The 26,720-nt window shown below is 48.3% G+C and overlaps 11 protein-coding genes across 11 annotated transcripts; 5 read left to right on the forward strand and 6 right to left on the reverse strand.

Annotated features, from left to right (window-relative positions):
• The first annotated feature begins 229 nt into the window (after window positions 1-229).
• BKA67DRAFT_586105 (uncharacterized protein) lies at window positions 230-1,414 on the forward strand. Its single transcript, XM_046104238.1, is given in 7 exon segments — window positions 230-343; window positions 356-373; window positions 433-451; window positions 463-707; window positions 757-852; window positions 985-1,005; window positions 1,058-1,414. 4 exon segments carry the CDS (start codon window positions 535-537, stop codon window positions 1,155-1,157), a joined length of 390 nt encoding a protein of 129 aa, XP_045952187.1. The 5' UTR covers window positions 230-343; window positions 356-373; window positions 433-451; window positions 463-534; the 3' UTR covers window positions 1,158-1,414.
• Window positions 1,415-1,908: 494 nt separating this feature from the next.
• On the reverse strand, window positions 1,909-2,594 carry BKA67DRAFT_541844 (uncharacterized protein; the record flags this gene model as incomplete). Its single annotated transcript, XM_046101000.1, has 2 exons — window positions 1,909-2,307; window positions 2,364-2,594. 2 exons carry the CDS (start codon window positions 2,592-2,594, stop codon window positions 1,909-1,911), a joined length of 630 nt encoding a protein of 209 aa, XP_045952188.1.
• A 996-nt stretch (window positions 2,595-3,590) lies between these two features.
• BKA67DRAFT_595878 (uncharacterized protein) lies at window positions 3,591-4,681 on the forward strand (the record flags this gene model as incomplete). The annotated part of the gene is made up of 3 exons (XM_046105223.1): window positions 3,591-3,626; window positions 3,932-4,142; window positions 4,203-4,681. 3 exons carry the CDS (start codon window positions 3,591-3,593, stop codon window positions 4,679-4,681), a joined length of 726 nt encoding a protein of 241 aa, XP_045952189.1.
• A 469-nt stretch (window positions 4,682-5,150) lies between these two features.
• On the reverse strand, window positions 5,151-5,477 carry BKA67DRAFT_506456 (uncharacterized protein; the record flags this gene model as incomplete). Its single annotated transcript, XM_046097134.1, has 2 exons — window positions 5,151-5,344; window positions 5,402-5,477. Coding segments are annotated over 2 exons (270 nt in total), but the record flags the coding sequence as incomplete, so codon positions are not given.
• Window positions 5,478-6,976: 1,499 nt separating this feature from the next.
• On the forward strand, window positions 6,977-8,009 carry BKA67DRAFT_122398 (uncharacterized protein). Its single transcript, XM_046094950.1, has 2 exons — window positions 6,977-7,777; window positions 7,896-8,009. Exons 1-2 carry the CDS (start codon window positions 7,323-7,325, stop codon window positions 7,969-7,971), a joined length of 531 nt encoding a protein of 176 aa, XP_045952191.1. The 5' UTR covers window positions 6,977-7,322; the 3' UTR covers window positions 7,972-8,009.
• A 614-nt stretch (window positions 8,010-8,623) lies between these two features.
• BKA67DRAFT_586131 (uncharacterized protein) lies at window positions 8,624-9,208 on the reverse strand. Its single transcript, XM_046104239.1, has 2 exons — window positions 8,917-9,208; window positions 8,624-8,844 (listed from the first exon to the last, which is right to left on the reverse strand). Exon 1 carries the CDS (start codon window positions 9,199-9,201, stop codon window positions 8,974-8,976), a length of 228 nt encoding a protein of 75 aa, XP_045952192.1. The 5' UTR covers window positions 9,202-9,208; the 3' UTR covers window positions 8,624-8,844; window positions 8,917-8,973.
• A 2,823-nt stretch (window positions 9,209-12,031) lies between these two features.
• Window positions 12,032-14,073, reverse strand: BKA67DRAFT_122437 (uncharacterized protein). Its single transcript, XM_046094951.1, has 2 exons — window positions 13,075-14,073; window positions 12,032-13,015 (listed from the first exon to the last, which is right to left on the reverse strand). Exons 1-2 carry the CDS (start codon window positions 13,779-13,781, stop codon window positions 12,208-12,210), a joined length of 1,515 nt encoding a protein of 504 aa, XP_045952193.1. The 5' UTR covers window positions 13,782-14,073; the 3' UTR covers window positions 12,032-12,207.
• A 105-nt stretch (window positions 14,074-14,178) lies between these two features.
• Window positions 14,179-15,700, reverse strand: BKA67DRAFT_586140 (uncharacterized protein). The gene is made up of 2 exons (XM_046104240.1): window positions 14,585-15,700; window positions 14,179-14,528 (listed from the first exon to the last, which is right to left on the reverse strand). The coding sequence occupies exons 1-2, from the start codon at window positions 15,596-15,598 to the stop codon at window positions 14,358-14,360; spliced, it is 1,185 nt and encodes a 394-aa protein (XP_045952194.1). The 5' UTR covers window positions 15,599-15,700; the 3' UTR covers window positions 14,179-14,357.
• A 1,827-nt stretch (window positions 15,701-17,527) lies between these two features.
• Window positions 17,528-17,998, forward strand: BKA67DRAFT_541850 (uncharacterized protein; the record flags this gene model as incomplete). The annotated part of the gene is made up of 1 exon (XM_046101001.1): window positions 17,528-17,998. The coding sequence occupies one exon, from the start codon at window positions 17,528-17,530 to the stop codon at window positions 17,996-17,998; it is 471 nt and encodes a 156-aa protein (XP_045952195.1).
• A 1,185-nt stretch (window positions 17,999-19,183) lies between these two features.
• BKA67DRAFT_670117 (uncharacterized protein) lies at window positions 19,184-19,864 on the forward strand. Its single transcript, XM_046108668.1, has one exon. It carries the CDS (start codon window positions 19,655-19,657, stop codon window positions 19,838-19,840), a length of 186 nt encoding a protein of 61 aa, XP_045952196.1. The 5' UTR covers window positions 19,184-19,654; the 3' UTR covers window positions 19,841-19,864.
• A 4,394-nt stretch (window positions 19,865-24,258) lies between these two features.
• Window positions 24,259-26,132, reverse strand: BKA67DRAFT_541852 (general substrate transporter; the record flags this gene model as incomplete). The annotated part of the gene is made up of 5 exons (XM_046101002.1): window positions 24,259-24,372; window positions 24,429-24,537; window positions 24,597-25,003; window positions 25,070-25,555; window positions 25,623-26,132. The coding sequence occupies 5 exons, from the start codon at window positions 26,130-26,132 to the stop codon at window positions 24,259-24,261; spliced, it is 1,626 nt and encodes a 541-aa protein (XP_045952197.1).
• Window positions 26,133-26,720: the final 588 nt, after the last annotated feature.

A 26,720-nucleotide genomic window follows, 5' to 3' on the forward strand; every position in this document is an offset into this window, starting at 1 on the left:
CGGGAGAAGTCCTGCTCAAGACTGTGGTATGCCGATCAGAACAAATCACTCACGATACATCATCTGATGCACCAGATGCTACAGCGTCCACCACAGTGGAGTATGTGTGAATTGCGCGGATCCGTGTGCTGGATCTCGACTTGCCTGTGGAACGCATGCAGGCTAGCAGGTGAACAAGCATCAATGATTGAGCAAGCTTTAGGAATGAGGTGGAATGCCAAGGATCCCCCATGATTGACGTTCTTCTTGCCAATTGTGCTTAGCTCCAATTAGTCAACGGGCGCTGCCGGGGCAGGACATAACAAGCATCTTTCTGAGTGTACACAAGGTATCAGACAGACTATCAAAAAACACGGATCATCGTACATGTTCAAGAGACTTGGCTTCCTTAGAAGCAGGAACTTGCACGATAGGTGGGCGCAATGGTTAAAGCCACTACTTAAGTAAGACATATCCTACCTGCATCTGCCACGAAATTATTGTCATATAAGCTTTACAATTTGCAACAGTTGGCCCTTCACGCAGCTCGTGATGATGTCTTCTGTTAGGGCACATGGCGCCCATCGCCACCGACACATTTATTCTGGGAGGCAGTCATCTTTGCATAGTGATTGTTCCCCGAGCTCCAGCTTTGCAGCGGTCTCACAGCCTCGAGGTTTACAGCGCGCTCGACCCAAAGTGCAACTCACCGACGCCGAAGATGAAGGGTCAGGTAAACGAACTTTCTCTCCTATACGCAGCGCTAATCTAGACTAGGTTAGATATTGTTCTCAGATCGATGGAAGACCTAGAAGCCCATCTAAGACAGAGGATCGAGGAATTGGAAGCTCGCCTTGGAACTTTGACATCCACGTAAGCTGCTTCCCATAGCCGAAGGGTCGGATAAAATCGTTCGCTAATCAGATGCAACGGGATAGAGAGTCAGTATGTTGGGTGATCCCATTCGATCATACTGAAAACTATACTAATGTCCTCTTTCTCCAGTCATCAGGAAACGACCCAAGCGTAAGTCAACCACGGGCTTTCTTGCTATGGGCAGAAAATAATTTGCTTCTAGGAACCAGAAACTCCTTGTGAAACTTGACTCATGGACGGGCTCAATCAAGACTCTGTTAGATCAGTGCTTCGCACCAATCAATGACGTTCATCTTCCCTAGACTCCGCAGTGCAAAGATAATGAGGAGTCGGAGGTTGAAGGGTTGGCGAATTGCGAATATCGTGTTGAATAGAGAGGGAGTTGGATCATCCTTGGTAACTTCACTTAGCCCCTGAGATTTGATGGTGACGAGAAAATAGCTTGTGCAACGACGTTGATTCCTAAGTACCATGCACGAAATTACACATTGGAATATTGCAATAGAAAATAGGATTATTAGGAGTTCTAATTGAGGCTTGACGTACGGCACACCCTGTTTCTATGGCGTGTGTTTTCTCGAGCACATTCTTTCCGCGTGATGTTTTCATTTTTTAAGATTCTGTAAAAAAGAAAAAGAAATAACAGAAAAGTATGGCCGACTCGAGTGAGCTTCTGCTGAAATGTTTTCGCTCTGACTACATAACCTTCTCACAGAACCAGGCTGCCGTTTCCTAAGTTTGTGGTGCAAATCCTTACATTACGTGTTCCTTATTCCTTCCTCTTTGGCCTCATGGTTGACCAGTGAGCTGCAACCGATGTCATAATCTGCTTCAAGCAAATTGATCCCACAGCTTGAATTCCTTGATCAGCCAAATGAACGAGACTCTCAATGCTGCCTTCGTGAGCATCAAGGGATGGCCGCAGGAATGACTCGAATAAGTATCGGTGACCTCGCGACTCGGGGAGAAGGAGATAAAGTATGAAGAAGAGTCTTGTAGGTGAGTACAAAAGGATGAGATCCAGCAATCCAAGGATCACATATGTCAAATCTACTAGGACCTCTTCTTGGACATGATCACCTCGGCTATTCGCTGCAACTGCTCTGTGGGTTTTGGGTAGTCTTTAGCACTCAAAAATATCCAACCTTTAGTCTTAGCCATCTTGAAAGCTTCAACGCTGACATGCCACGTGTCCTCGGTTGTCTCTTCTAGTTCTATCATCATTACCGGTCCGTGAAGGATCTTCATGGCTACTAATTGATGAAATATTTGCAATGATTCGCGGCACATAGGTGTGAACGGTAAGATATGCCCCTCCGTTTCTTGTGCCCATCGTTGGAGTGTTGTGGGGACAGTGGTCGCTAAGTCACCCGCGTCCGCAATCTCGAAACAACCGTCATGCCTATCGCAGTTTGAGTTACATACGTGGCTGTGATGTACTATAGGCAGATACTGTGATAATGCCGGTAAGTCATCGTCTCGAAACATGGCACAAGTCTAAAACGTACCTGTTCTGGAAATGGGGCCAGTTCAAGCGCTCGCCGAATCCAAGCCGCCTTTCCAATACCTGGCTTGCCAAATACAGAGATGCGGAGAGGTCTTGACTTGTCGATAATGGTGAGCGACTGGCTAGGTAATGTAGTCGGTCGCCAGGGGCTCTTGTCGGATTGAATTTGATGAGACATGGACTCGTCATAGAGCGGGACCAAAGTGGGAGAGTTGGAATAGCCTGCAGGCATGAGTAAAGACCAACAGTCTCGGGCAGCCCGCATACAATTGAAAACCCAATATCATATATGGGTAGAATGGCCACCGATGACACAGACTTGGAAGAAAATTTAAAATCCAAAATAACGCAGGGTCTTTTAGAAACCAGATAGCAGAAGGCCTTCCAGGGTTGAGAGGAAGCGATGGTGGTTCTGTTTCGGTCAAGACGCTAGAAAATCGTCTAAAGGACATGAAATATGATGACAAGGAACCAAGACCATGTATCGAATCGAAATGAGAGACTAGTGCCAACAAGCTTTCCAATCATATGAAGACATTGATCAAGGCAGACACTGGCATATTTCCAAGAAGGTGCACTCATGGCGCTCCATAGAGAGGGTAAAGAGAATGTGTACGGTTTGTATCAATTGCGCTAGCGGCTTTGGATGACTGCCTTCGAGTGAGACCCGCGTACCGAAGCCATATCCAAGTAATCCGCTAAGTACTAAATGGAATGGGACGCTAGGATCTTTATTTGTCGTCTATGTAGTAGATCCATATAGCTTTGAGTGTAGTGGGTTAAGATAGAGTGGATCTGCGTGGACTTGCAATTTGGAGTGCACTAAACTCTGTCACAACTGCAGGGTTTCAAACAACTACCTTGCATTCTTGGCGTACACCTGGCTTGGAACCGGGCCCGGGGGTACGACCCCTGAAAATTAAGGTTCTATTATGTAAGGCATGATTGTGATATTTTCCGGGAAGTGGGGTGGTACTCACGCTCTTGTCCCCATCACGGGGAATAAATTAGTGGTCCTTGCAGATTACCCGTGGAACCCTGGACCAGTCAAGCTCAGACATGAAGGGAAGTCGGCGAGGCTCTACCTCAGCTAAATGACTAGTACACACATTTCTGGTTTTCGCTTGGGCGGGATTCAGTTTCGCCCAACGGCTGAAATAGGTTCGCCTAAAATCTGACCTGCGGGGCTTCCTTCTGGATGTGGTGGGAGCGCGCACCCATTACAGCGATGTACTGCGTCCAGCCTCTTTGCGACTCCCGGTCGGTTCGTATTTCTGGTTTATCCCTGATGCTTGCGTCTCCAACATCTAAAAGCATGGGGCAATTCAAGGACAAACCGTCAAGCAAACTGTACCCTTGCATTCAGGAAATTGGCTGAACCGCAGTATCGGGTCTAGGATGTCAAGGGGGTTTCAAGGGGAGAAATATCTTTTATCACGTCCATGCAACTCCCATATTGTTGACCATGTTTCCTTCTGTCTATGCAATGCCTTCTCCGTAGAGAAAAGCAACTTCAGATCGGCGCCCCCAATGTAGTCCAACATGACGCTCTATTTTGAGCAATGCTAGGCTATACTAAGCACGATTGGGATCGCAAATATACTCTACGGCTTGACCGTCATCAGCATTACTAGCATATCTCCAGTTATTCTAGTCTCGATCGTCGTCAACGCAGCGTGCGCTATTGCCAATGGATTGTGTTACTGTGCATTCTACGCCGACTCTCCCACAGCACATGCAGCTGTCGCATCTGGATTTGCGGACTTCTTCTGGCTGGTTCGTCACCATTTTAATGGCCATTAAGTGGAACCATAGTCTGACATAGTAGAGATACAATAAGCCGGGATATCATTCTACGGCTGCGCCATCCTACACCGCCTGTTATCCCGTCGCAGCCGAACCACATTTATAATATTATTCTGGGTCATCCTCTGTGCCATCGCCATCATACGGATGTTCATCCTTGTCGGCCGAATCAAGATGATTCTCAGCCTCCATCCCAATTTCCAGAAAGTCATCAACTACCTGCATGTCGGCTACTTCGCGCTCATCGCTTTACTGGAGTGCATAAGCGCATTCTTCCTTCTTCGAGAGTTTGCCTCGGCCCGGAAAGCATCAAGAGGTGCGGCGTTGACAGGAGGCTTATTGCAGCATCTCATGCGAGGCATTGAGACACGGGTCGCTTCGCTGGCCCTTGTCGGTATCTCGAGGGCTGTTGCTTACGTCTTCAATCAATCTCTGCCGCAAGCCGTGACGACTGCCGGACAGGTCGATCGCTTCGTATATACGCTGGAGTGTTTATTTCCAATCATGATATAGTAGGCCACTTGCTATTAAGCATTGCAACACGAAAGGCGCTGACACTATCGTAGCCTCGACATCTTGGCCTGCAAGATCAAGTCTCGGAATGGGTAGCATGGAAATGCTACATATACAGAGCCTCAAGTCAGCTGAAGGAATTTGGGACGGGGTGGAAGACGTCAACCATCACGTTTTGAGAGGTTGGCACAATAACGTCACTATGGTTGAGCGACAGGTTATCACGAGACCACCAGTCGCAGCGATACACCCGGATGGTCACGGTACACTGAAAACTGTCGAATTCACAATGTGCGACGATGCGGGACTGAGAGTTCATGGTTGCACTGATTTTGATGCGGATATCTTCTTTTGGCACGCCTTCCTTCGCGTAGAAGTCAATGACACGTAAAGCTGCAGCTACCGTCCCCAGAGTGTCGAATGACAGAGACACGTCAACTTCCGTGCTAATTCTGCCTGTCAACTTGTAGATCTCTTTTCCGAACTGGACTGCTAGAAAATCGACTGCGATCCTCAGGCGATCCTCGGCAGTTATCGTGGGCGGAAGCGAGGCGACGTGCGCAATTGTGCTTCTGATGAGCGGTTCGTACGAGGGGTTCGTCGCCGCAGCGTAAAGCAGTGAAGGATTTGTTGTTCCCTCTGAAGCCTTGAATTTGGTAATTTCTGCCAGTATTGTTCACCCGCAATCTCGACGAAAAAGGTATAGAATGGTATTCGAACTATCAAAATCTGCGGTGTCGGCGATCAGGACGGTCCCACAGGCCCGTAACTGAGTGAGAGAATCTGATTCCATCCTTGGAATGCGTGATTGTCAATACTACGATACTGTCTTGCAGAAAGTTTCCGTATCTTACAGACACTCAACCAAATTATAGTTAGCTTGAATAACATGCCATACTCGAACAACTATGGGGATAAAACCTAAATCATTGTATGATGGGGTAAAAAAGGGGGATGTGGGCCCCGTACTAGCGTTATCGAGTATCTCTTCGATCTTTATACCGATATCGAATCGGAGTGTTCGGCGGCATTATTTGCTATTCGAAAGTCAAATGGACCGTCAATTTCGAAACAAGCTTAGAAACGCAATAAGTCTTGTTGTAATTGATCTGATATTCGTGTTTTGACGTGTCGATAATGATATCCATCATTTAGTGGGGACCCACCGTACTACACCATATCCAGGTGTAGTGCAATAGCTGTCCTACGTGCCCTTTTTCTTAGGCACACTACTATAGTAGAGCCGGTGAAGCGCTAGGCTCTCTCAAGGTGGGTCATGTGCAGAGCTTCGTCGGGGCATTCTCCGATGACATCTTGCCGGTGCGTCCCCCGAAGCTGAAGTCCTTAGCGTCACATCTCCACATTCCTGGGAAACCCCAGGTTCCCCAGACGGCTCTAGTGGAACAGCGCTATGTTAGTGACGAGTCTGATTTTCCCCAGTGGCTAGTCATCAGGCCATTTCTTTACTGTGTGACGGGTTGCCTTGGGCCGGCCAGAAAAGAGCGGCATTGATTCTTGCTGTCGTCCCAGATTGCACCGCTAAAATACTAAGTAGAGCCACTATCGACAGGTCCCTGACTCAAGGCAACCTTTAGATTAGCACTGTGTAGTTGTGTTGTTCATGGACTGTCTTATTCGGAGCCCTATCGAATTGCTTTGGGCAGCTACCCTGAATCAGCTTTGTGTGACAGCTTATGAAAAGAAACAATAAATGGTGATTTACTCTGTCACTTTCATTGTCAAATAGAAAGGAGCCCCCCACCCCCGAGTAAATATAATGGGATGGAACGCGAACGGATGGTCAGGGTTAAGGAACCCCACAAGTGCAAGTTGTCGATTTCGAAACTATCTTTTCGGCCAGTCCGGTTCTGCAATTCAGTTTCTATGCGTGGGAAGTGGAATTGTCAATGAAGTGCTGGAGCCCCATAGTACCTTAGCCGGATGCTAGAGTTGCGTCTGATAGTCTTGCTTTGGATTCCACTACCGCCATAGCCTGACAAGTTCGGCGAATTAAGTGGAGATAATACTTGGTAGCCCTGTTTCCTTCTCCTATATCGATCGGTCAAGTCATTCGACCAATATCTCTCGCTCCGTTATCCCAATTAATGTCGGTCTCTGACTCTCACTTGCCTTATCTCAAATAGGTCGGTCTGAGCTTTGTAGGCAAGCTGACGTGTCTCCGCATCACATCTTTGGGTAGCATCGGTACTCTTCCGAACATTAAAGCTCTAAGTTATATAGTAGGTGGCATTAAATTTTCATCTTTCAAGTACTGCCAAGCCGACTAAGCCTATAGGAAGCAGCGCGCACAAAGGTCTGGACACCAGATGAACAATCAATTGACAATCAAAGCCTCTGAAGCTGCCTTCAATTAGTTTAGCTGACTTCGCAGTACTTGGCAACATTGCAAATTTAATGTACCTCCTGTGATATCTATCGTTGCTGACTGATCCTACGATATCACCGCCGCCTTACTTGATCGTACCGTTTAGCACGGCAGTGACACGACAGAGACAAAAGGGTGAGGGTTTTACTTTCATTCTGCTGAACAACGTTAGTTCCTAGGCGCACATTTTGCATGCCTCAGGATGACGGCAGGAGTCCCTTGATTATTTAAACCAGCGTTGGCTTGCACCTAGGCATGACTGGTATTCTGGTCACGAGTTCATCAACCTCCAGTACATTAACAAACAACGCAATTGTCATTACCATGAACCATTCCCAGGCAACCATGAGCAAGAGTGGTTGTGATAAAACTAAGTTGAAAAACATGGGCCTGTTAATCACAACAACTTCAGAACCTGGAACCGTCTCTTCCTTGACTCCCGCCCAGCGTTCCCGAAAGCGGGCAAAGGATCGCGAAGCGCAGCGCAGTATTAGGACCCGCACAAAACAGCACATCAAGAACTTAGAACAAGAGATTAGCCAGCTTCGTATACTACGAAATCAGCCCGAAAGTAAAGAGAACATGCTGAGAAAGAATAAATCCCTTAAGGAAGAGCTCAACAGATTGAACGATCATGGGAATTTCTACAAGCGGACCACAAACCTGCCATCAACCTCAAAGTACCCTGCCCTGGGCCTGTACGAGTGGATGTAAGTGACTTGGAATGATGCAGCTCACCGGTCTTCACTCTGTTGCCGCCTGCATCAGGCCAACACCTGAGAATATCTTAAGATGGAAATGGGCACTCGTAATAACCGATCAATATAGGGTGCGAACGGCCATCAGCCGACCCACAAGCGGTAGCCTCAATAGTTCTTTCGGGTTGCCTCCCCAAGCCGGCTAGCATTCCTGGAGGTACATATTCATGTACAGATGCACTTTCAGCACTGGACAGTCCAGGCTCAATTCTAAGTATGAACTTACCGGTTCCTCCATATGTCAGTGTGGAGACGTCGTATGAAAAGATCAAGCCTGGTAAGGAGTCTTTTTTGACATAGAGACAAACTCGCAGCCGACATCTAACACTAGATCAGACATCAAATGGGGAGCGACCAGAATGGTCACAAGCCCCCGAATGTACCAAGAAACGCAATCGTGGAATGCTCATCTCCCCTACTACCACGATCCATCGACCTGCATCAACGACAACATACGTTATTTCCATAGTACGTAGCGTCAGAACTCGGTCGAGTGCTCGAATGTTCTCGCCTAGCTCGATGACTTGAATAAGCAATCAAACAGGCGTAGTCTAATGGCCGTCTAACTCGAAGTCGATCATGCTGATATATACTCCACGCAAAATGCCGGCCTTTGCACCGACCGTCGACGCTGTGGACTTGCCATCACTGCGCTTTGTGCAGTATCATCCACGGCGGCTCCGGCCGGTACGGCAATGGCGGACTATACTCCATCGAACTCCATGTCGGCTTGTCTAACTTCATGACCCATGTTTAATCACTTCTTGATTAATCACCACTGTATCGTCTTCTACAACAACAATAACGACAACATGGAGCAAGTGAAGATCAAGATGAAATTGTAGAGATATCAGAGTTGTGTATCATTTCAGGATCGCTATGTAACACATGCAATGGAAAGCCTTCAAATGATGATAAATGCGAATAGCCTCTTTAACACAATCATTGGATAGCAGCAAAATGAACTGTAGAGAACGACCGAACAGATTAGAATCCCATATACGCCGCACCTTTTCTGTCTAATCGGTTAGCCTCATCCGCAATTCAGGCCACTAGAATTTCTCACGACCGTCCACAGATCATAACCTTACCATTTATAGTCATACTGATTCATTCGGTTTTTGGGACATTGCTGACACTCTTCGTTCTTAACGAGCCCGAGGGGGCGGCTGAGGCGGTTTACCCCACTCGCCTGCATGTTGGCCCGTCGACTCCGGGTGGCTTTCTTGTGGGTCAACATCTCGTAACGCTGGATGGATGTCTGACGGTGGTCGAACTGATATGGTGGGTTGCTGACGCGGCGGCATCTCATAGTAGGCGCTTATATAGGGATCGGGGTTGTTGCCGGTATAGTCTGCGACCTGCGTGGAACACATAGTCGTCACCTCGGCCCATGACGAACCGCCGGGATGTCGCTCGTCTAGCATATGCAGGGCCGCTTGGGCTTCGATCTCGACAGAGGCAATGCAAAGCCACTGTGCAGGCTTTCGGGTCGAGGGTGCCTGTCCATCTCTTGTAGTCTTTCTGTGTTGCGCTCAATTCGCGATCAGGAGTCGTGGCGTATTCGATGGCTCTGAGTGAATAATACCAATACTGGCTTCGGTGGGTCGCGTCGTTCAATCGGGCAGTTCATGTCGTGTCGTTGTCGTTGTCCTCGTCCTCGTCTAGGACACGTCGGGAGCCTCGTGCGGCTGAAGGCGGCGCAGTCACCGGTCGCACAACCCCGCATCAGGAGACTGCGACCTGCAGGCTCCGACGTCCAGTCGTCATCCTATATGCATCACAGGAGGCTACAGACGATTGAATAACAAGGCGATAGAGAATAAAATTGAAAAGATACTGGCTCCGAGAATGTCAAGAAAGTCGCAGCGCCATAGTTGCAAGTACTTCTTTGACTCCGCGATACCATGACCGCCTCTGTTTTTTGTTGTTCCACCGCACACTTAGTCATTGAACACCATCACAGAACTCTTGGCTACCTAGTCGATCTTCTGACCCATTACGATAAAGTTGTATTCCTACTCTCAATCTGGCCGACTATGTGGCATGACGTGAGGGGCTTGTAGATGACGAAAACCAAGATGTAATCGGCCATCATGAGTCCGAGAATGGACGATTGTTCTATGCCCCGTCCATCAATGCCCTAATGACCTATTGTTATTTCCAAGTATATCCCTATTGCCTACACGAAACCCTGTGGCTGAAACTGGTCCGCGTCTGCCAGATTCGACGTTGTATGTGATGTGTGGAGGGATGATATGGCTTCTTGTAATTTCACAGCCTTGTTCCTGAATCTGCTTCTTTCGTCAATATGTTGGATCGTGGTCGCCGTAGAGGGCTTTACTTCTCTTGTCCCTCACTGATCCTAATAGAGCGTATGCATGTCAGAGAAAGTTGCTCGCCATATATACACAGCCCAAACACTTACATACGTCTCAATCTGCAACACGGGAGTCAGTGACTAGTTCATGTCATCGAGTTCTTCCGGGGAGCATTTACTCTTGTACTTGTTGCATCCTGGAGGGTGAGCTAGACGTTAGCTGGAAGCTGTTGAATGGAACAGGGCGGACTCACAGGTACTCGGTTCTGATGAAGTAGGGCAGGTCAGTCATGGGTGTACCTTCTGCTGATTTGAGGTGGCAACTCACCCTTCCAGTAGATCATCCACCCGCGTTGCACAGTAATTGAGTTCTATCTGGAAATTGTTTCTCTGCCGCCGCCGATTTCGTCGTTGCGACTGGGCCAAAGTCAGTGACCAGCTGCCGCTTGTCACACGCCGACGATCGGAGTGTAAACTCACCAAAGTACCCTTTCGGTTCCCAGTCCAATCTTCAAGTGGTCGTGTCCGCGGTGACAGTGTGTGATCCATTTCTACCATATGCGGAATTGACATGGTGAACCCTATGGGGAGGGCGGTCCGCTTGCCCGTGGTAGCGAATGCTTTCTGGTGAATTGTTTTGTATGTATCACGAGACCGACATACGAGTAGCCTCTGGGATGTGGCTTCGGGAATATAGACTGGTAGAAAGAGACGGGATGTGTGCAAGAGTGGATAAGAAGATGGAAGCGATTAGAAGGTATTGTAAAGAAGAGGAGAAGTAAGAAAGTAAGAAGCGAGCAGAGAAGGAAGGTAAAAGAAATAATAACGGGAAGAGGGGAAGAACAAGGAGAAAGTGGGACAAAATGGAAAGCAGACGAGTCGGAAAGCAGCAATACAAGAAACAAAGAAGCATCTGATTGTGGAGACTTGAATCCCGAAAAAACTTTGCGGAGTAAGGTACAGTACAGACATGTCCAGAAATGGCTTCCACTTTTCGTCTCTCTCTTCTCTTCTCTTTAAGCACAGAAGATCCAATTTTAGCTCCCACCTGGAAATCTACCACGAGTACTCTTTCGGATTATGCCAGTTCCGAACTCAGGATCATGAGATGTACTGTAACCAAGCTCTTTTGGATTAATTTATGATCCAAGTATCATATAATGAGTCAATACTGTATCATCAAGAGTGGATGATAAGCGCTACAAGTATGCTTTTATCCGGGAAAAGATATGTCCTCAGCCATCACGGGACTCCAGAGGGTTCGAAAGTATACTTCTAGGTGAGACCCACAAGTGGACTGTCTCTGCATAAAGAGAAATAGAAGAGAGACAAAGAGGGGAAACCAATTGACCATGTCTATAGCTAAAATTATGCATGTTCAGATGTGGTCCAAGTCCACCGCAATAAAATTGTATGTCCATACGAACCGACGCTGGAAGTAGTGCTAATGGCCATGCAACTCCACCATGACCACGTGGGATCATCCTGCCTGAACAAATATATAAATCTTTCTTCTGCTTCGACTTTTCACTCCCTTTCTTTCCTTTCTTCTTCACACTCTTCACCGAGCTGTCTGCACCCTGCTGTTCGCGGTCTCTCTGTACCCTGATACGTGGCAGTCCTGCACCCTTCTAGTGGCGGTGCGGCCAGCGAAGACGGCCTTTGCAACCTGTACGTGGTGCTGGGACGAGCTAGAAACGAGCTAGACATGTAGATTGATTATCTTTGAATTCGATGACTTTGACCTTGTAATCGTGCTTGGAACTGTCAACTTGTGTAGTTGCTGCTCTTGCCGTTTCGTTTGCTTGCAGTCTGCCACCACGCAATTGCATGTCGCGTAATGTCCTACGAAGGCGTCATCCCAAAACAGTGCAGGCGAGTCTCACCTAGTGATAGATCTGCTGTAATTACGAAGTGGACTGACGAACCCAATACAACACAACACAATACAAAACAAGTCGTTCTGGTGAATCGCACTTTTAGGAAGAAGGTTTCAAGACAGACATACAATCAATCAATCAACCAATCTATGGGCCCGTGGATGCACTGTAGAAAAAACTAATCATAGAAAGGCAAACTCAAAGGACCACGCCGTCTGCAGATCCGCAGTAGTTTGATGGATGGGAAAAGTCAAGGTCCCATTGGAGTATATGTGGGTATATCTGCCACGGTCGCTGGGTCCGATCGATGCAGTCTGAGCGTTCAAGTAGTCGAAACCCCAGGTTTGTATTGTGAGACTGCCACTGGCCGGGAAGCCCAGGCTTTCCAGGTTGTTGACTTGGATGGTCCAGGTTCCCGTGGACGCACGCACACCCGTCAAAATGCGGACAACGCCGTCGTTACCCAGAGTCCCGAATATATCGAGTTTACCGTCCCCCGAGGTCATCGAGGCAAGCCTGGTTCCGGTCATGTTCTGGGCATAGTAACGGTACATGTGCCACGCACCGTTAGGGTAGTACTCCGAGTTGGAGTTGGGACGGTAGACCAACTCGGCCAGGTAGTCGTGCAGTCCTGATGTCGAGAGCCAATTCGCTCGCAGCCCAGTCGCGTTGTAGCGTTCAAGTCGTGCCATGTGCCAAGCAGTGGCAGAATTGTGGCGCTCAGTATTTGCATTGATATACTCGTTGACACACCAAGGTCGAACAGGGACGCCGACGTTTTTGTAGTACGAGTTCATGGCGGCCTGAGTGTAGGCCAGATCGTTGCTGACGTCGGCAATGTTCCTCAGGAGGTGGAATGTGTACTCGTCGGGAATGACATCTTGCTCGATGACATAGGGGAAGAATGCGGACCACCACGCGTGGCTGCGAGTCACCGGGGCGGCAAGGGAGGGACCCACGAGTGGAAGGGTGCTGAGCACTGGGTCTACCCTATAAAGCTGTTCAGTAAGATGAATAAAACTGCGGGAGGGCTTGCCTCTTCAACCTACCGAAACTTGATGTAGGTTCTCCTCCAGAGTTCCAGATACTGAGGAATGGTTCTGGTCCAGAAGGGAGCATTATCGGGCTCGTTCCAAATGTCAATCTGCAAACCCGGAGTCATGTTATATATCTTAACGTCGGCAATGAGCTGGTCAATAAACGCGTCCCAACTCGTCCAGTCGTCATTATCACCTGGCCAGGCAGTTGTGCTATTGACAGTATCCGTGCCCCAGATATCATGTGGGAGCAATTGGAATACGCCGCCATACTTGCGAGCAGTGCGATAGTTGCTCAATGTAGACTGGAACCGAACCGAGTACTCATTCCAGTGCCATCCACGTTGGCCAACATCGAACAGTTGGGCGCCGCCGGCTCGGAATTTGTTGAGTTTTGGGCCCGTGTAGTACACGTCTGGAATCTGATCCTCCACATCAGGAACGCCGTAAAGAATCCCGCTGGCCAACTGTTGAGGAGTGCCCTGTGTGATAGCCAAATCAAGCACAGCCGGAGTGGCCGACTGCCTAGTGTCAAGTGACGAGGCCATCACAGCAGCCGCAAGGAGATTAAAGACGAAAGTCTGCATTGTGCCTAATTCTGCTCTGTATAGTTTGTTTATGATGTAGTGTCGACACATTTCCCCTTCATGTTTTATAATGTTAAGCTTTGAAAAATGACAAGCATTTCCCCATGTCATGTACTCGCGACGGTCCTCCATGGGCCCGTGGGGAATAGGTCTGAGGTGGCTTCTGGGACGGCTTCGTGCAACCGCTAGTGCGGAAAATGCCGGCCGCAACTGGCCTTCACTCGCTTTCCACTGTCCGACGGGTTTTCGGCCACATTTCCAAAGTCGGAGAAATGTTGCGTCCCGGTGGGCGTCTTGGCTGATCTTTCCGGTGGGCGTCTTGGCTGGTCTTTCCGGGGGGCGTCTTGACTGGTCTTCACAGTTGGTTTCTATCCCAGTAAATCCGGTGGGCGTTTTATCGAATTATGTTGCAAGAGTAACGAGCCCGGGAGAGGTGTCCGCCTGAATCGGTAACGTACGGCACACCAATCTGGGACACCATCTAATCTGGGACACGGTTCAAGGACCCACAACACCACACCACTAGCAATTTCAAACCACCACATGTTTATTCTTGAACTACAATACAATCCTCTATAATTGACGATCCGCTAGATGTACCAGAGTAATCATCTCTATTTTGAGCTGTATCCACCATTTGTTTGGTCTTGTGTATCACGCTTGCGTACTCTAGTTCTAGCCAGACTACGAGGTCTACTTGCTACATTCTTACGGGAACAAGTCTTTTGGCAGCTTAATAGTCCGAAGTGTATGTAAACTTTGAGCTGAGCCAAGAATTTGTTGAAGTAGCTCAGGATAATTCCAGCCCAACCCAGCAGCTGCTATTGCAGTCAGGCTTGCCTGATCCTCCCGCCCTGGCCTTCCCGGACCCGTCATATTCTTCACTACGTCAGCATATCAAGTGAGGTTTCAATGACATAGAGAGAGCATCTTACAGGTTTCATGTTGACATCGAACAGTGCAAAATCGCCTTGTTCTTTGAATCTGCGAACGTCAATTCGGATCGGCGCGGTGCATCTCAGCAAGCGTGCTACCTGCACACATTGTTCGGCTATACTCCCATAGGCAGTATCCTTTGCCGCTTGCTCCTCGCTTACCACGCGCGAGTTGGCCGTCACCGCGACGTCGCCATTATACGGCGCTATACCGTCAATGTGATTGAAGCGTACGACAACCGGCATGGCCCAATGGTCTGGTCGCTCCGGCGAAGGTGGCATGACCGTGACTGTGCCCTCTTGGCCGGCCAGGTATTCCTCCAAAATGATTGATGGTGATTCGTCAAATAACTTGCCCGCATGAACCGTGAGTTCCTCTACTGTGTAACAAACAGTGACGCCGTAACTGCCCCGTCCGCGCACTGGTTTTCCTACGACCGGGAATGATAAAGCGCCTTCGGGGGCTACGGCCTTACGAAGTGCATCCAGACTTGATACTAGAGACGCCTTGGGTAAAGTAAAGTTTTTCGTGCGCAGGATCTCGTTGACCAAGTTTTTATCGTCGTAGGCCTGTACAAACCGCGGAGGTTGACTAACGACTCTGATCCTGTCCTCGTATGGAATTAGACGTGCTGATGTCTGGAGGGGATGATCGCTAAAGAGTATAGTATTAGCCCAGAAATGGGTAACTCTCTTGTCCACAGCTTCCAGTATGCCTTCCTCTGTGTCCGGAAAGCACCAGCCCTCCTCCGACCCGGGGTTCGGTTTCGGCGAGGGCGTAACAACTTTCGTTCCCGAGTTGCGCAAAGTCCAGGCGATATCGGCCCCCGAATCTTTGTAACCGCCGGGTTTCATGGGCTTGTGCACACCGTTCACAATTGGAGGTTTTAGTGCTTGATGCAACACTGCCACGCGTGCCTCATTTTGCGCACCCGTGTGCGAGTATAAACGTCGGACCGCTCTGGCGACCTGGCGTGGTCTCTTTGTGGGATGATACAGTAAATTGTAAAACATGGAGATGTGTGTGCTTGCACTGCTTCGGTGGTTTTGGCTCTCGAACCTATGTCACTTGGAACGGATTAGAATTGATTCAACCAAACAAAAAGATAACTACCATACAGGAGACATGGTTTCAATGGACGATTAGTCCGACTAATCGGCATAGGCTTTCAGCTAGATCCACTTGGGCTTTAGCCGAGATTCCCGTAGCTCTCGTAGATCACACCACCCTTTCCCAAATTATGCAAGCTGTGTGAGGGCGGCTAATAGGCCCACGGGTACCCGTGGCTGCAAAATCCCACGGACCCGTGGCGACAACCAATTAAGCTTAGCGCCATTGGATTTTCTATGCCAACCCGCACAGAATCAACCTTGAAGTGCCGTGTACGTTTCGACATTTCCTTTGTGTTACAAAATTGATCGCCTTTAGAAACAACATCCTTTGATTATTGTAGCTATTTGGCGTCCTGGGGTCTTGATTTGGAGCGGCTAGCCCTTTTGCCTATTGTTAATTCGTAGCCATTAGATATGAAGCTATCTCTTACACGAATTTGCTTTTTTAAATCACCTAACGCGTCGCGTCTGAACGTAGTAACATCCAAATCATATCTTCTACTATGAGACATTTTGAACCGTGACTTACACTATAACCAAGATGAATACCGTCCAAAGCCAACAGGCAGCTTCATTCCCCAACGACTGTCTTCCTCCAGAAGGCGACTACAATAGTCGAGAGAGCTTAGTCCAGGCGATCAACACTTGGGCATCTACAAAGGGTTACGCATTCGTAACTAAAAGATCAACCAAAGAGAAGACGGGTAGATATACTGTCACATACGCCTGTGATCGTTTCTATCATCCCCCAAAATCGTCCAAGGAACGGCAGCGCAAAACCACTAGCAGAACAACCGGTTGCCCATTCTCGATACTAGCAAAGGAAGCTCAGAACGGGACCTGGACCATTCGGCATCGTCCTGATAAACGATTCTCCGTTCATAACCACCGACCCAGTCAACGTCCATCTACACATCCAACCCACCGAGCACTCTCTACACCGGATATAACGCAAATCCAAAACCTCAGGAATGCTGGAATAGCTCCCAGAGACATCAGAACGTATATGCGCCAGAATACAAGCTCAATTGCAACGCAGCAAGATATCTATAATCGTATCGCTAACGCTAAGCGGGATCTTTGCGAAGGTCAAAGCACTATTCATGCACTTGCGGACCAGCTATTCAAAGAAGGCTTCTGGAGTCAATTCCAGACAAATTCAGATGGCCGAGTTATAGCAGTTCTATTCGCCCACCCGCAATCATTAGGATATCTTCAAACTTATCCAGATATTCTGATCTTAGACTATACATATAAGACGAACAGATATAGAATGCCACTCCTGGACATTATTAGAGTTAACGCCTGTCAACGATCATTCTACATTGCATTTGCTTTTCTCGATGGCGAAGCTGAGTCGGATTTCTTTTGGGCCCTAAACCGCCTCAAGTCACTTTACCAACTGTGTAATGCCCGGACGCCCTCCGTTATACTAACGGACCGCTGTATAGCATGTATGAATGCTATTGGTACTTGCTTCCCAACCGCAAACTCGTTATTATGCGTTTAGCATGCAAATAAGGCTGTTCTTCGGTACTGTAAGCCCACCTTTGCGCAGTGATCGGAATGGTCTGGTATGAATTAGTATTAGTATGGTAAATACCGCCAAGACTTAGTATGGTTTGGAGAATTCTCAATACCATGGTTTTACCGGTATACCATGGCATACCAGTTAGGCTAAATGGGCTAAAAATAGGATAAGCTAATGGTGCTAGGCGGCTAGGTTCTAGACCAAAATGGCTAGCGCCTTAAGGTCAAGAATTTTCTCGCCTTTGACCTTACAATTCTACGACGCGTAGTTGGCCCGTTGGCGGTATTGGGGTATAACCTATGGAATCTCCAGCTCCAAGCTCGCCGTCCTCTTCGGCTACAGGCTTAACACCGTCACCCTTTAAGACTCCTACACTGTCGCCTGCTCCCACACTACCTCTCTCGACGCCATCACCTGCTCCCCTTCAGTATCCCGAACCTCCAAATGAATTTGCGCAAGACAATATCACGTACCTAAACCGCGAAAAGACCACAAATAAAGCAGCCCGTCTTGGCTTATCACATGTATGGAAGTATGGCCTTCGCTACATCCGAGACAGTGATAAAAAAGAGGTGTATTACTGTCACGAGTATGCAGCCGGAAAACAAAAGCAAGAGCTTTTTGTCATCAATAGCACGTCTAGAGTAAGAAACCATCTTGAACAGAAATACCAGATCGACCCCCAAAGTGGTATCAAAAAGCGTAGTCGGACACAGAAGTCTGTCCTCGAGCAACAAAAGAGCGCGGCTGCTACCAATACCTTCTTTTAGAAAGACTCGATTAAAAAGTTCAAAGAGCTTCTAGTTCGTTAAATCATATATTACCACATTGCTTTCTTTTAATTAGAAAACCAGTATTTCCGAGAGCTACTATTCTTTCTAAATCCGGCACTCCTCAGTCATCTTCCAAAAGCAGCGAAAACTATCCGAAGCTGGGTTATGGATGCCTTCCAATCGAAAAAGTAACGGCTTAAAGAGGACCTCTGGCAAGCTAAGAGTAGAATCTCCATTTCCTTTGATCTTTGGACTTCACCAAATTCTTACGCTATTCTTGGGGTTGTCGCCATGTGGATCGATACGGCCGGCAAGCGACAAACTACTGTTCTGGGTATACGGCGCGTGCACGGCGAACACACTGGCGAGAACGTTAGGTCGGTGGTTCTCGAGTTACTTAGAGAATATGATGTTGGCGGAGACCAGATCGGATACTTCATGCTAGATAATGCTTCGTCGAACAATACCGCCGTTAAGTTCATACTCAAGGAGCTCTGCCTATGGATAACGCCCAAGCAGCGCCGCCATCGCCGGCTACGTTGCTTGGGCCATATCATCAATCTCTGTTACCAGGCATTCCTTATAGGCCGGGACTGTGAAAAGTACCTAGCAAAGCTCGAGAAACACCATCAACGCGGAGACTATGCGAAGGTGGAAGAGCTCTGGAAAAAGTTTAGGTGCTTAGGTCGGCTTTACAACCTCGTACGATACATCAGGCTTACCCCGCAACGCCGTAAGGAGTTTGCCGCAATAATTATAGGCGGAGATCTCGCCGAATTCGATAGGCTCGAGCTCATTCAGAACAACTCGACACGCTGGAATTCTTGGTATCATTCGATTACGCGGGCGTTAAACGTTCGTGAACGGCTGGAAATATTTTCAGCTCGTCATGTACCTGGGAAAGGCTCCTACGGGATTTCGAACTTCAAACTTGACGGACAACACTAGTTCGAGCTTGAAAACATTAAGCTTGCTCTAAAGGACTTTTATGCGGCAACTTTGCTCTCTAAAGGGAAAGGGACATCGCTCGCAAACTGGTTTTCAACCTTGGACTGCCTTTTCCGAGAAATAGATAAAACAAAAGGGCACTACGATACAATCGATACCGAAGACGATAATAACTTTACATAGAAGTACCTTTAATGGTGCGTAGATGTTGCGTAGTCGAAGTGTGAGGAGTACTACAACAACCAGCAGCTGAATTAGCAAAATCGATTCCCCGAAGATCCTGACCTTCCGCCAGCGTACTATGCAGCCCAGATACTTAACCCATATCGAAAGTGGGCATGGTTCAAGCAAGAATGGGTCCTCGAAGCCGGAAAAGAAAGACAGAGGTGGTTTGACAACGCATAATCTGTAGTAAAGCAGCTCTAGGAGACAGAGTATAAAGGAAGATACCCCGTTAAGATGCTACCGCCACCAGTCAGAAAAGAGAGATATCCAGACCTAGCATTCGATCGCCAGAGGGAACACAAACGTATTCGGATAGACGCTCCGGTCTCTGCCGCTGATTTGTATGAACAATACATCTCCACCGACCGGCTCCATGACGACGAGGCAGGCTACGACGAGGCCGTTACGTACTAGCTATCCCGTTACGATTCCCAAAGAGATCTTGCTCGTTTCGCTCTGGACCTGTTTGCAATCTCGCCCATGTCGGATAAGTGTGAACGTCTTTTCAGCAGTGCAAAGCTCACTATAGTTGATCGCCGTGGTAGGCTAAAGGCGGACATTATAAAGGCGTGTAAGTGTCTCCGGGCTTGGTATAGAAAGCCCCAGGTCGAGGAGAATAATAATGGTAAGGACTATGGGAACGACAACGATTGGGTCGCTAGCTAGTAATATAACACACTTTTCTCCGCTCATTCTCAAAAAGTCTTAGCACCATCAATGGTATTATTGGTCTTACCGGTAATACCATACCGGTTATTATGTAAGCTCCTAGTATGGTTTGGTTCGACCCCCCATACCAGACTATACCAGACCATTCCGATCACTGCCTTTGCGGAGAACGAAGAATGGAACGAGTTTTTCAAACATTGGCATGCAATTATTGGGTCGCCGGATGAAGAGAGGTTTAATGAACGTCTGCTCCAGCTCGAAAAGAAATATCTTCCCACGCATCTTGACGAAGTTGGATATATAAAGAAAACCTGGCTTGATCCTTACAAAGAGAAGCTTGTGAAAGCTTGGGTTAATCAGCACCCTCACTTCGACAACGTTGTTTCTTCACGAGTTAAAGGTATCCATTGGCTCCTAAAGAGTTACCTAAAGGTGTCTACCTTAGATCTCTTTGACGCTTGGAGAGCTATTAAGCACGCATTACAAAACCAGCTCATAGAGCTACGGGATAACCAAGCTAAACAACAGATTCGAACCCCTCTTGAACTCTCGGGAGTACTATATAGCACAGTACGTGGTTGGGTATCACATGAAGCCCTTCGAAAGGTCGAAGCACAGCGGAAAAGATTGTTCGAAAGCAATCCACCTCTTTCAACTATCTGTACTGGTTCCTTTACCCGATCTTAAGGGCTACCTTGTGCCCATAGGCTAGAAGGCTTATTGGCATACGATAAGGCCTTACAACTTGAAGACTTCCATCCACACTGGCGTTTAGCTCGTGAAGATACTCCTCGATTGCTGTTGGAGCCTCGCCAACGTATCAGTCCGATTGCTGCTTCTTCGTCTTTACCGCTATCAAGTGTTAGGCGAGAGCTAAATAGATTTAAAATTGTGCAACAAGCTACTACGCCATCAAAAGCACCACCCCTTTACAGTAAATGCCATGTATTAGGGCATACGAAAGCGTCAAAGGACTGCCCACTAAGGTATTCAGAACTAATAGCCCGGCCAGTCATAAACGTCGAATTAGAACAAGATCAGCCAACAACGACATCAAAGGGTAAAGACGTCCTTCCGGCGGAGCTTGATACGGTCGAAGAACAGATTGTGTTACAGCTAACTACTGACTCAGAGCTAGCTGCAAGGATAGGAAACGCCGCTGAATCAGGTATCCGATCGCCTACCAAGTCTACATCCAGTCCGGTGACATCACCTAAGCCAACGACACCAGTTAGGTCTATAGTAACCTCGCCGGTCGCAGTCTCTAGCCCACCTTTGAGATATAATGATCCACGGGCGATTTACCAGAGATATGTTGCCGCAAGGGACGCCTGGTATAAAGCCCAACCCCCTGGAAAGTTCTTAGGTAATAGGGACTATCGAAGGGCAATGGGTTTACCAGTGCGAATCAAGAAAGCAAGTTACCAATGGTGTCTTGATTTCAAGCAGATGGGTAAACGCTGTACTACTACAACAGGCTCAAGAGATTGGACAAGGGAAGAGATGATGGCATATCTAGACTGGGAGAAGAAAGAGACTGATCGTATCGAGGAAATAGTCGCTCAAGAGACTGATAATGGCCGTATCGTCCCCGATAGAAGGGGTACGGGTGAACTTTGGACAAGAGCACAACAGGATATTGAGGAACAGCAAGCCATACATTCGGCTGAGGAAGAAAGGAGTTGTATTGTAGTTAAACCATAGCTTAGTACCACTGAGCAAGGCCTGATTATAGGTTTTATTAACGCTCTACCCTTTGTCTCAAACCCTTAGACCACCCGGGCCTTTGATCGCTCTATTAATTGTGAGAACGGACAGGACCAAGGCACGAGGCACTTCGAGGTTGATTCTGTGCGGGTTGGCATAGAAAATCCAATGGCGCTAAGCTTAATTGGTTGTCGCCACGGGTCCGTGGGATTTTGCAGCCACGGGTACCCGTGGGCCTATTAGCCGCCCCGCATCAGGTGCCGAGGTGCACGGGCCGCAGGCAGAGCCCGACATATTCAACTCTTTGTCCTTCCTCGCCATGGCTCAGACCCTGGGCATTTTAACAAAAGTACACTCGTAGCAGCCTTGCTTAAATAGAGGCAAACCCAGCGGCTTCTATAAGCGCTTGACTTGGAAAGCATGTCTGGTCGTGCACCTTAATCAGCCAGAAGGGCGGCTTTTGAAGCTCCTGCAACCCAGCTGCAAGCCACTGCGAACTACAAACAAATCTGCCCAGATTTCTGTCCCAAGTACTTAGAGCATCCTCCCCAAGGCCATTAGAAGTGTGCCAAAAGTACTCGCGGCAAATAGATAATCCGATAATTGCTGACCCAGGAGCCGCTGGGTATCAATCAAGAGGTTCTCCTTCTTTGCAACGGCTTCTAGAATATAGAGTGCCCGCTGGGCGGAGGCGTGGCACGCAGCTATTTTACCCAGGTCGGCTATAGCCCGTTCAATGGCGCTTGCAACTTGGAAGGAAAGCAATAAGTGACCCTGATTCGTCCTAATGAGCAACGTCAAGAGAAGAACAGAGAAAATTGAAAACGAAATCGGTTATAAAAGCGCATGATGGAACGTCAATCCGATAAACATCGAGACCCGTAGACTGCGTGGGGTATACCATAATCATGATCCATGCTTCATAAATGATTCTAATGACAGGATCCGTCGCTCCCCTATAAAGAGTTGTTCTCTCAAGATCCATCACTAGGTCTTCGTTCTGTGCATCCCCCCCCCGGCCCCCCCCCCCCCCACAAAACAACAACAACAAAGGTGGAGACGTCGATTGGTGGCTAGGAACCTTATTCTGTGCCTTGATGTTGACCCACCTGAGGGACACAAAGTGGTGTGGTCATGGAACACTTGAAGAAATATTCTTTTCAATGGCCGCGTTCAATGTATCGCTTCAAGTAAGTTTATGTACTCTTGTTAAACAGAATGCGATATTCTAATGCTTCCTCATGTCTCATCAGCTGGTACAGTCATGGCAGCCGCTGGCATATCACGTTTGCGTATTGTCCGTTAGCCTAGTGGGCTCTATTGTCGAGTTCCTGTCCGTTACGATAGTTGGTATCAAACTATAGTTGTATGTACTCACACGATCTGGCAAACGATGGGGACAATGAGTTCGCCGGGTCTGTATTATGTGGATTGTTGGAGATGTCTCATTGTCGCACTGTGGCATCTATCGTGGATCGCGCTTCTAGGAGAGTACCCGACCTTCTGCTCCCTTGTATGTTCACGCTTTGGATGCTAATTAAACCTCGATTAATGGTTCCAGATGATTATTGGAGCGTCCTTTCTTCACACAGCACAGCCGTGGTTGTGGACTGAACCGAGTTCCACTGCGGCAATCAACAAAACCGGTTCCAGCTCCGAACCTATTTCCGATATGCAGTCAGACATTAATAAAGTAATCCGCAAATAACTTTACTATTTTTGTTCCTCTCGCTATCTGTAAGAGTGCCGGAGATGATATCAATCTGATAGTTTGCCGTTGTACCTCGAGACAGCCGAAACATGGATACAACTGAGCTGACTTGTGTATGTTGTTCTTACGGCATCCTGCGTACAGCTTACTACTACATAGCGCCCATCGACATGTTATGTCGCGTCGCTCGTTACGTCATGCGACAGCGCCGTCGCAAAATAAGGCAGCGAAAAGGCGTATTTGGTGAACTCGTCTTGGATCAGTCTGGTGGATACATGTGAACACGAAAGCTGACCTATGCTTGAGTGAGAAAATGAACTGAGATGAAGTGCAACTGAATGGGGCACAATCCGCGTCACCACGAAACGATTTTGGCGCATTACTGCACACTAGTAGGCTGGTCCTGTACAGTGTCAGGGTTGTACACATTTAGGCCATTATGGTATCTTACTCCAAATGTTCAAAAAGGTATTTCCTATTCGCGGTCCAAATTAGTCCGCTTATGCTTGGAGAGAAGAGAAAATGGAAAAAAAAACCAGGAAATCGCTTTTAAGATTTCCAAAGCTCGGACTTTTTTTACGCAATAATATGGATATGTTTCTTTATCATCTCTGGAGGAGAGGGAAGGGATTTACCAGGCCAACACAAAATGTATCACTTCGAATAATGAGTAGCAGTGTCCATGGCTAAGGCAGTCCTTCGACGTCCTCCGATTGCGCTGTCAGGGCGCAGGATTGGTATCGCTTTCATAAAATTCGATTACATATAGTCTTTGTATCACATAAGGGTCTGGCAGGTGATCATGAGACATGTGATATTGGTTCATTAACTCCGCTACATTCTCCCCAAAGCTGACTCTTCTCTTATTGGAATGTCGCGCCAATCTAGTCTGTAGTACGGATGCTACGGATGTGTCTGACAAGTGTGTATCTAGACCATTGGCATTGCTGGCAGAAGTGACACAAAGATGACGCTTTAATGAGAGTTCCCTCTGTATTCAACTTTCCAAGGATGGGTTAGTTGCCCTGATCTGTCTCATGACCTCTTGCTCTTCACGCCCACTAACATCTCCAAACTCTTGATCCATTTCCTCAAGGCTCTTATTCATAGTCTGTGAGATAGTATCAGCACTAAGATCTTCGTGTGTGTGATGATGTTGAGAATTACCTCTGGGACGAGGAAGTACGCCCAAATAGTCGCCAAGCCGCAGAAGCAGGCAAAGAAGATGTAGGTGCCATACCCGAGACTCTCAATCATGGGTGGTGTTACGACGCCCCTGCAATCGTTTGTCAGTTGATGGTTTCAGTCTTCTCATGTGGTAATGCGGTGCTTTACACTATGAAGTTTGAGATCCAATTGATGGAAACCGCGAATGCGACACCCTTGGAGCGAATACCGATGGGAAATACTTCAGCCGGGAGAGCCCATCCGAGACAAGAGTACGAGGCGCCGAAGACGATGATGAACAAGAAGGCCATGGCTACACAGGCCCAGCCTGCGCTTGTGTTCTGCATCCAGATGCCTTCATATTTGCCTACAAGCGCGGCGATAACAATGAAACAAGTCATGTTGCCGAAACCACCGCTAATAGCGAGCGGTCTCCGGCCGATTTTGTCAATAAGTACAAATGCAATGCACACACCGACGATTTGCAGCGCATTGAAGATCCCGGAAAGGACGAGCGACATTTCGTCTGATTGACCAATGCTTCTGAAGAGTGTCGGAGCGTAATAGATGAATGCCTTTATCCATGAGAATCACGTCAGTAGTTATTTCCCATTGAGTACTCAGAGTGGTATATTGCTCACGTTAACACCTTGGAATTGTTGGAAGAAGGCAACTCCCGCGCCGACTGCAGTGCGCCTCCACCGCTTGATGGTGAAGAGGTCTAGCCACTGTACGATTTCTAATTTGACCCCGCGAACACCGGGATGGTGGCGCTCCAACATAGCTGCCTGGAACTTAACTTCGGTGAGAATGCCCTCGTACTCAGCCTGGACACGCTCATCCGAGGCCGGAAGCTTCCGTAGCTTGCATAGGCTATTCAAACATGCTTCATGTCTGTCCTGCATTGCGAGCCAGCGTGGCGAGTAGGGAAAGAATTGGATCATAATACCGAGGAGGAGAGCGGATATTATTTGGAGCGCGAAAGGCACGCGCCACGAGGCGTCGCTAGGGATGTCTTTGCATGCGTAAGCGATCCAGAATGCGATCGTGACGCCGGAGACGATGGAGACGGATTCCAAGACAAGGAGAGTTCCACGAAGATGAGGCGGAGAAATTTCGGAGATATACTACACTTGTGTCAGCAACGCGCTGAGAAAAAGAAAAAGAAAAAATAAGAGGTATGATGGAACTTACCACCGGGGCACCCAGAGCAAGTGTTCCGGTACCAATACCTCCGATCGTCCGTCCGATAACGAGTGTAGCATAGTTGTACGATGCCGTCTGGATGATGGCACCAATGATGAAGATGATGGAGCTTAAAAGGAGGGCCTTCTTCCTCGACCAGCGATCCGAGATGTACGGGTAAAACCAGCAGCCGACAAAGGCGCCGAGGAGGAGCATGCCCGTCATGAGCCCCTTGCCGAATGCCGTCTCCGTTCGCGGAATGACCGCGTGAAATTGTGGGAGCACGTTGACGACGCCCATGACGCCCTGATCGTAGCCGAAGGAGAAGCCACCCATGGAGGCCAAGAACGCAGCCGAGAGGATGTAGGGCCCGGATGATAATATCCCCCTCACACCACTCGGTCCGTACGGGATGTTTTGCGCAATCAGCTCCACGTCGTTGAACGTTTTCTCCATGACGCCCGTCTCGTGGTGTTCGACTTCGCCGCCAGCCTGGGGTTTTTCCATTGCGCCGTCCATGTCGATTGACGGTCGGCGGGCTGTTGTGTAGTATGCAAAGAGATTCTTGATCACGTAGGAGGAAGACTGTTCCTGCTCTGCGGTGGTAGGAGTTGAATCAAGATCGATACGCTTCGACACCCACTCTTATATACATTTGATCGCGGCGTTTGTACATTTGTATTCTTTTCCCACGGCGCTACGCAAAGCAACATAGTGCAGTCCTCCCCGTGGGGGAGAGGTGGGGCCTCCCGGCATGGGGAAAATATAGATATGCACAATTCGACCAGCCCGCATGTGGGCAAGTCCTCCGCCTGGACTGTGATGTCTTGAGTCATTACCGCACGCGTCCTTGGGTTTTCCCCAAACCTTACCCCAATGCCCCTCTCGTGCAGGGAACGGACGTAGTAACCATTGGCGCGCTGGAGGATATTGAGCCATACCCAGTCGGTAGCTTAGTTAGTGACTGCAAGGTTCGAGTACGGAAACCCATGGGGATGATTAGTGTGACTCGCGGAGGCGCCCCCACAGTATAGCGTGGTAAAGCCTTCTCTGCACTAGATATGCTGATAGACGCGTAGCTAGTAGGCAGTACCTCCTTTTCTCAGG

The sequence above is a fragment of the Truncatella angustata genome, assembly GCF_020726525.1.
Source record: "Truncatella angustata strain MPI-SDFR-AT-0073 chromosome Unknown BKA67scaffold_11, whole genome shotgun sequence".
Lineage (NCBI taxonomy): Eukaryota > Fungi > Ascomycota > Sordariomycetes > Amphisphaeriales > Sporocadaceae > Truncatella > Truncatella angustata.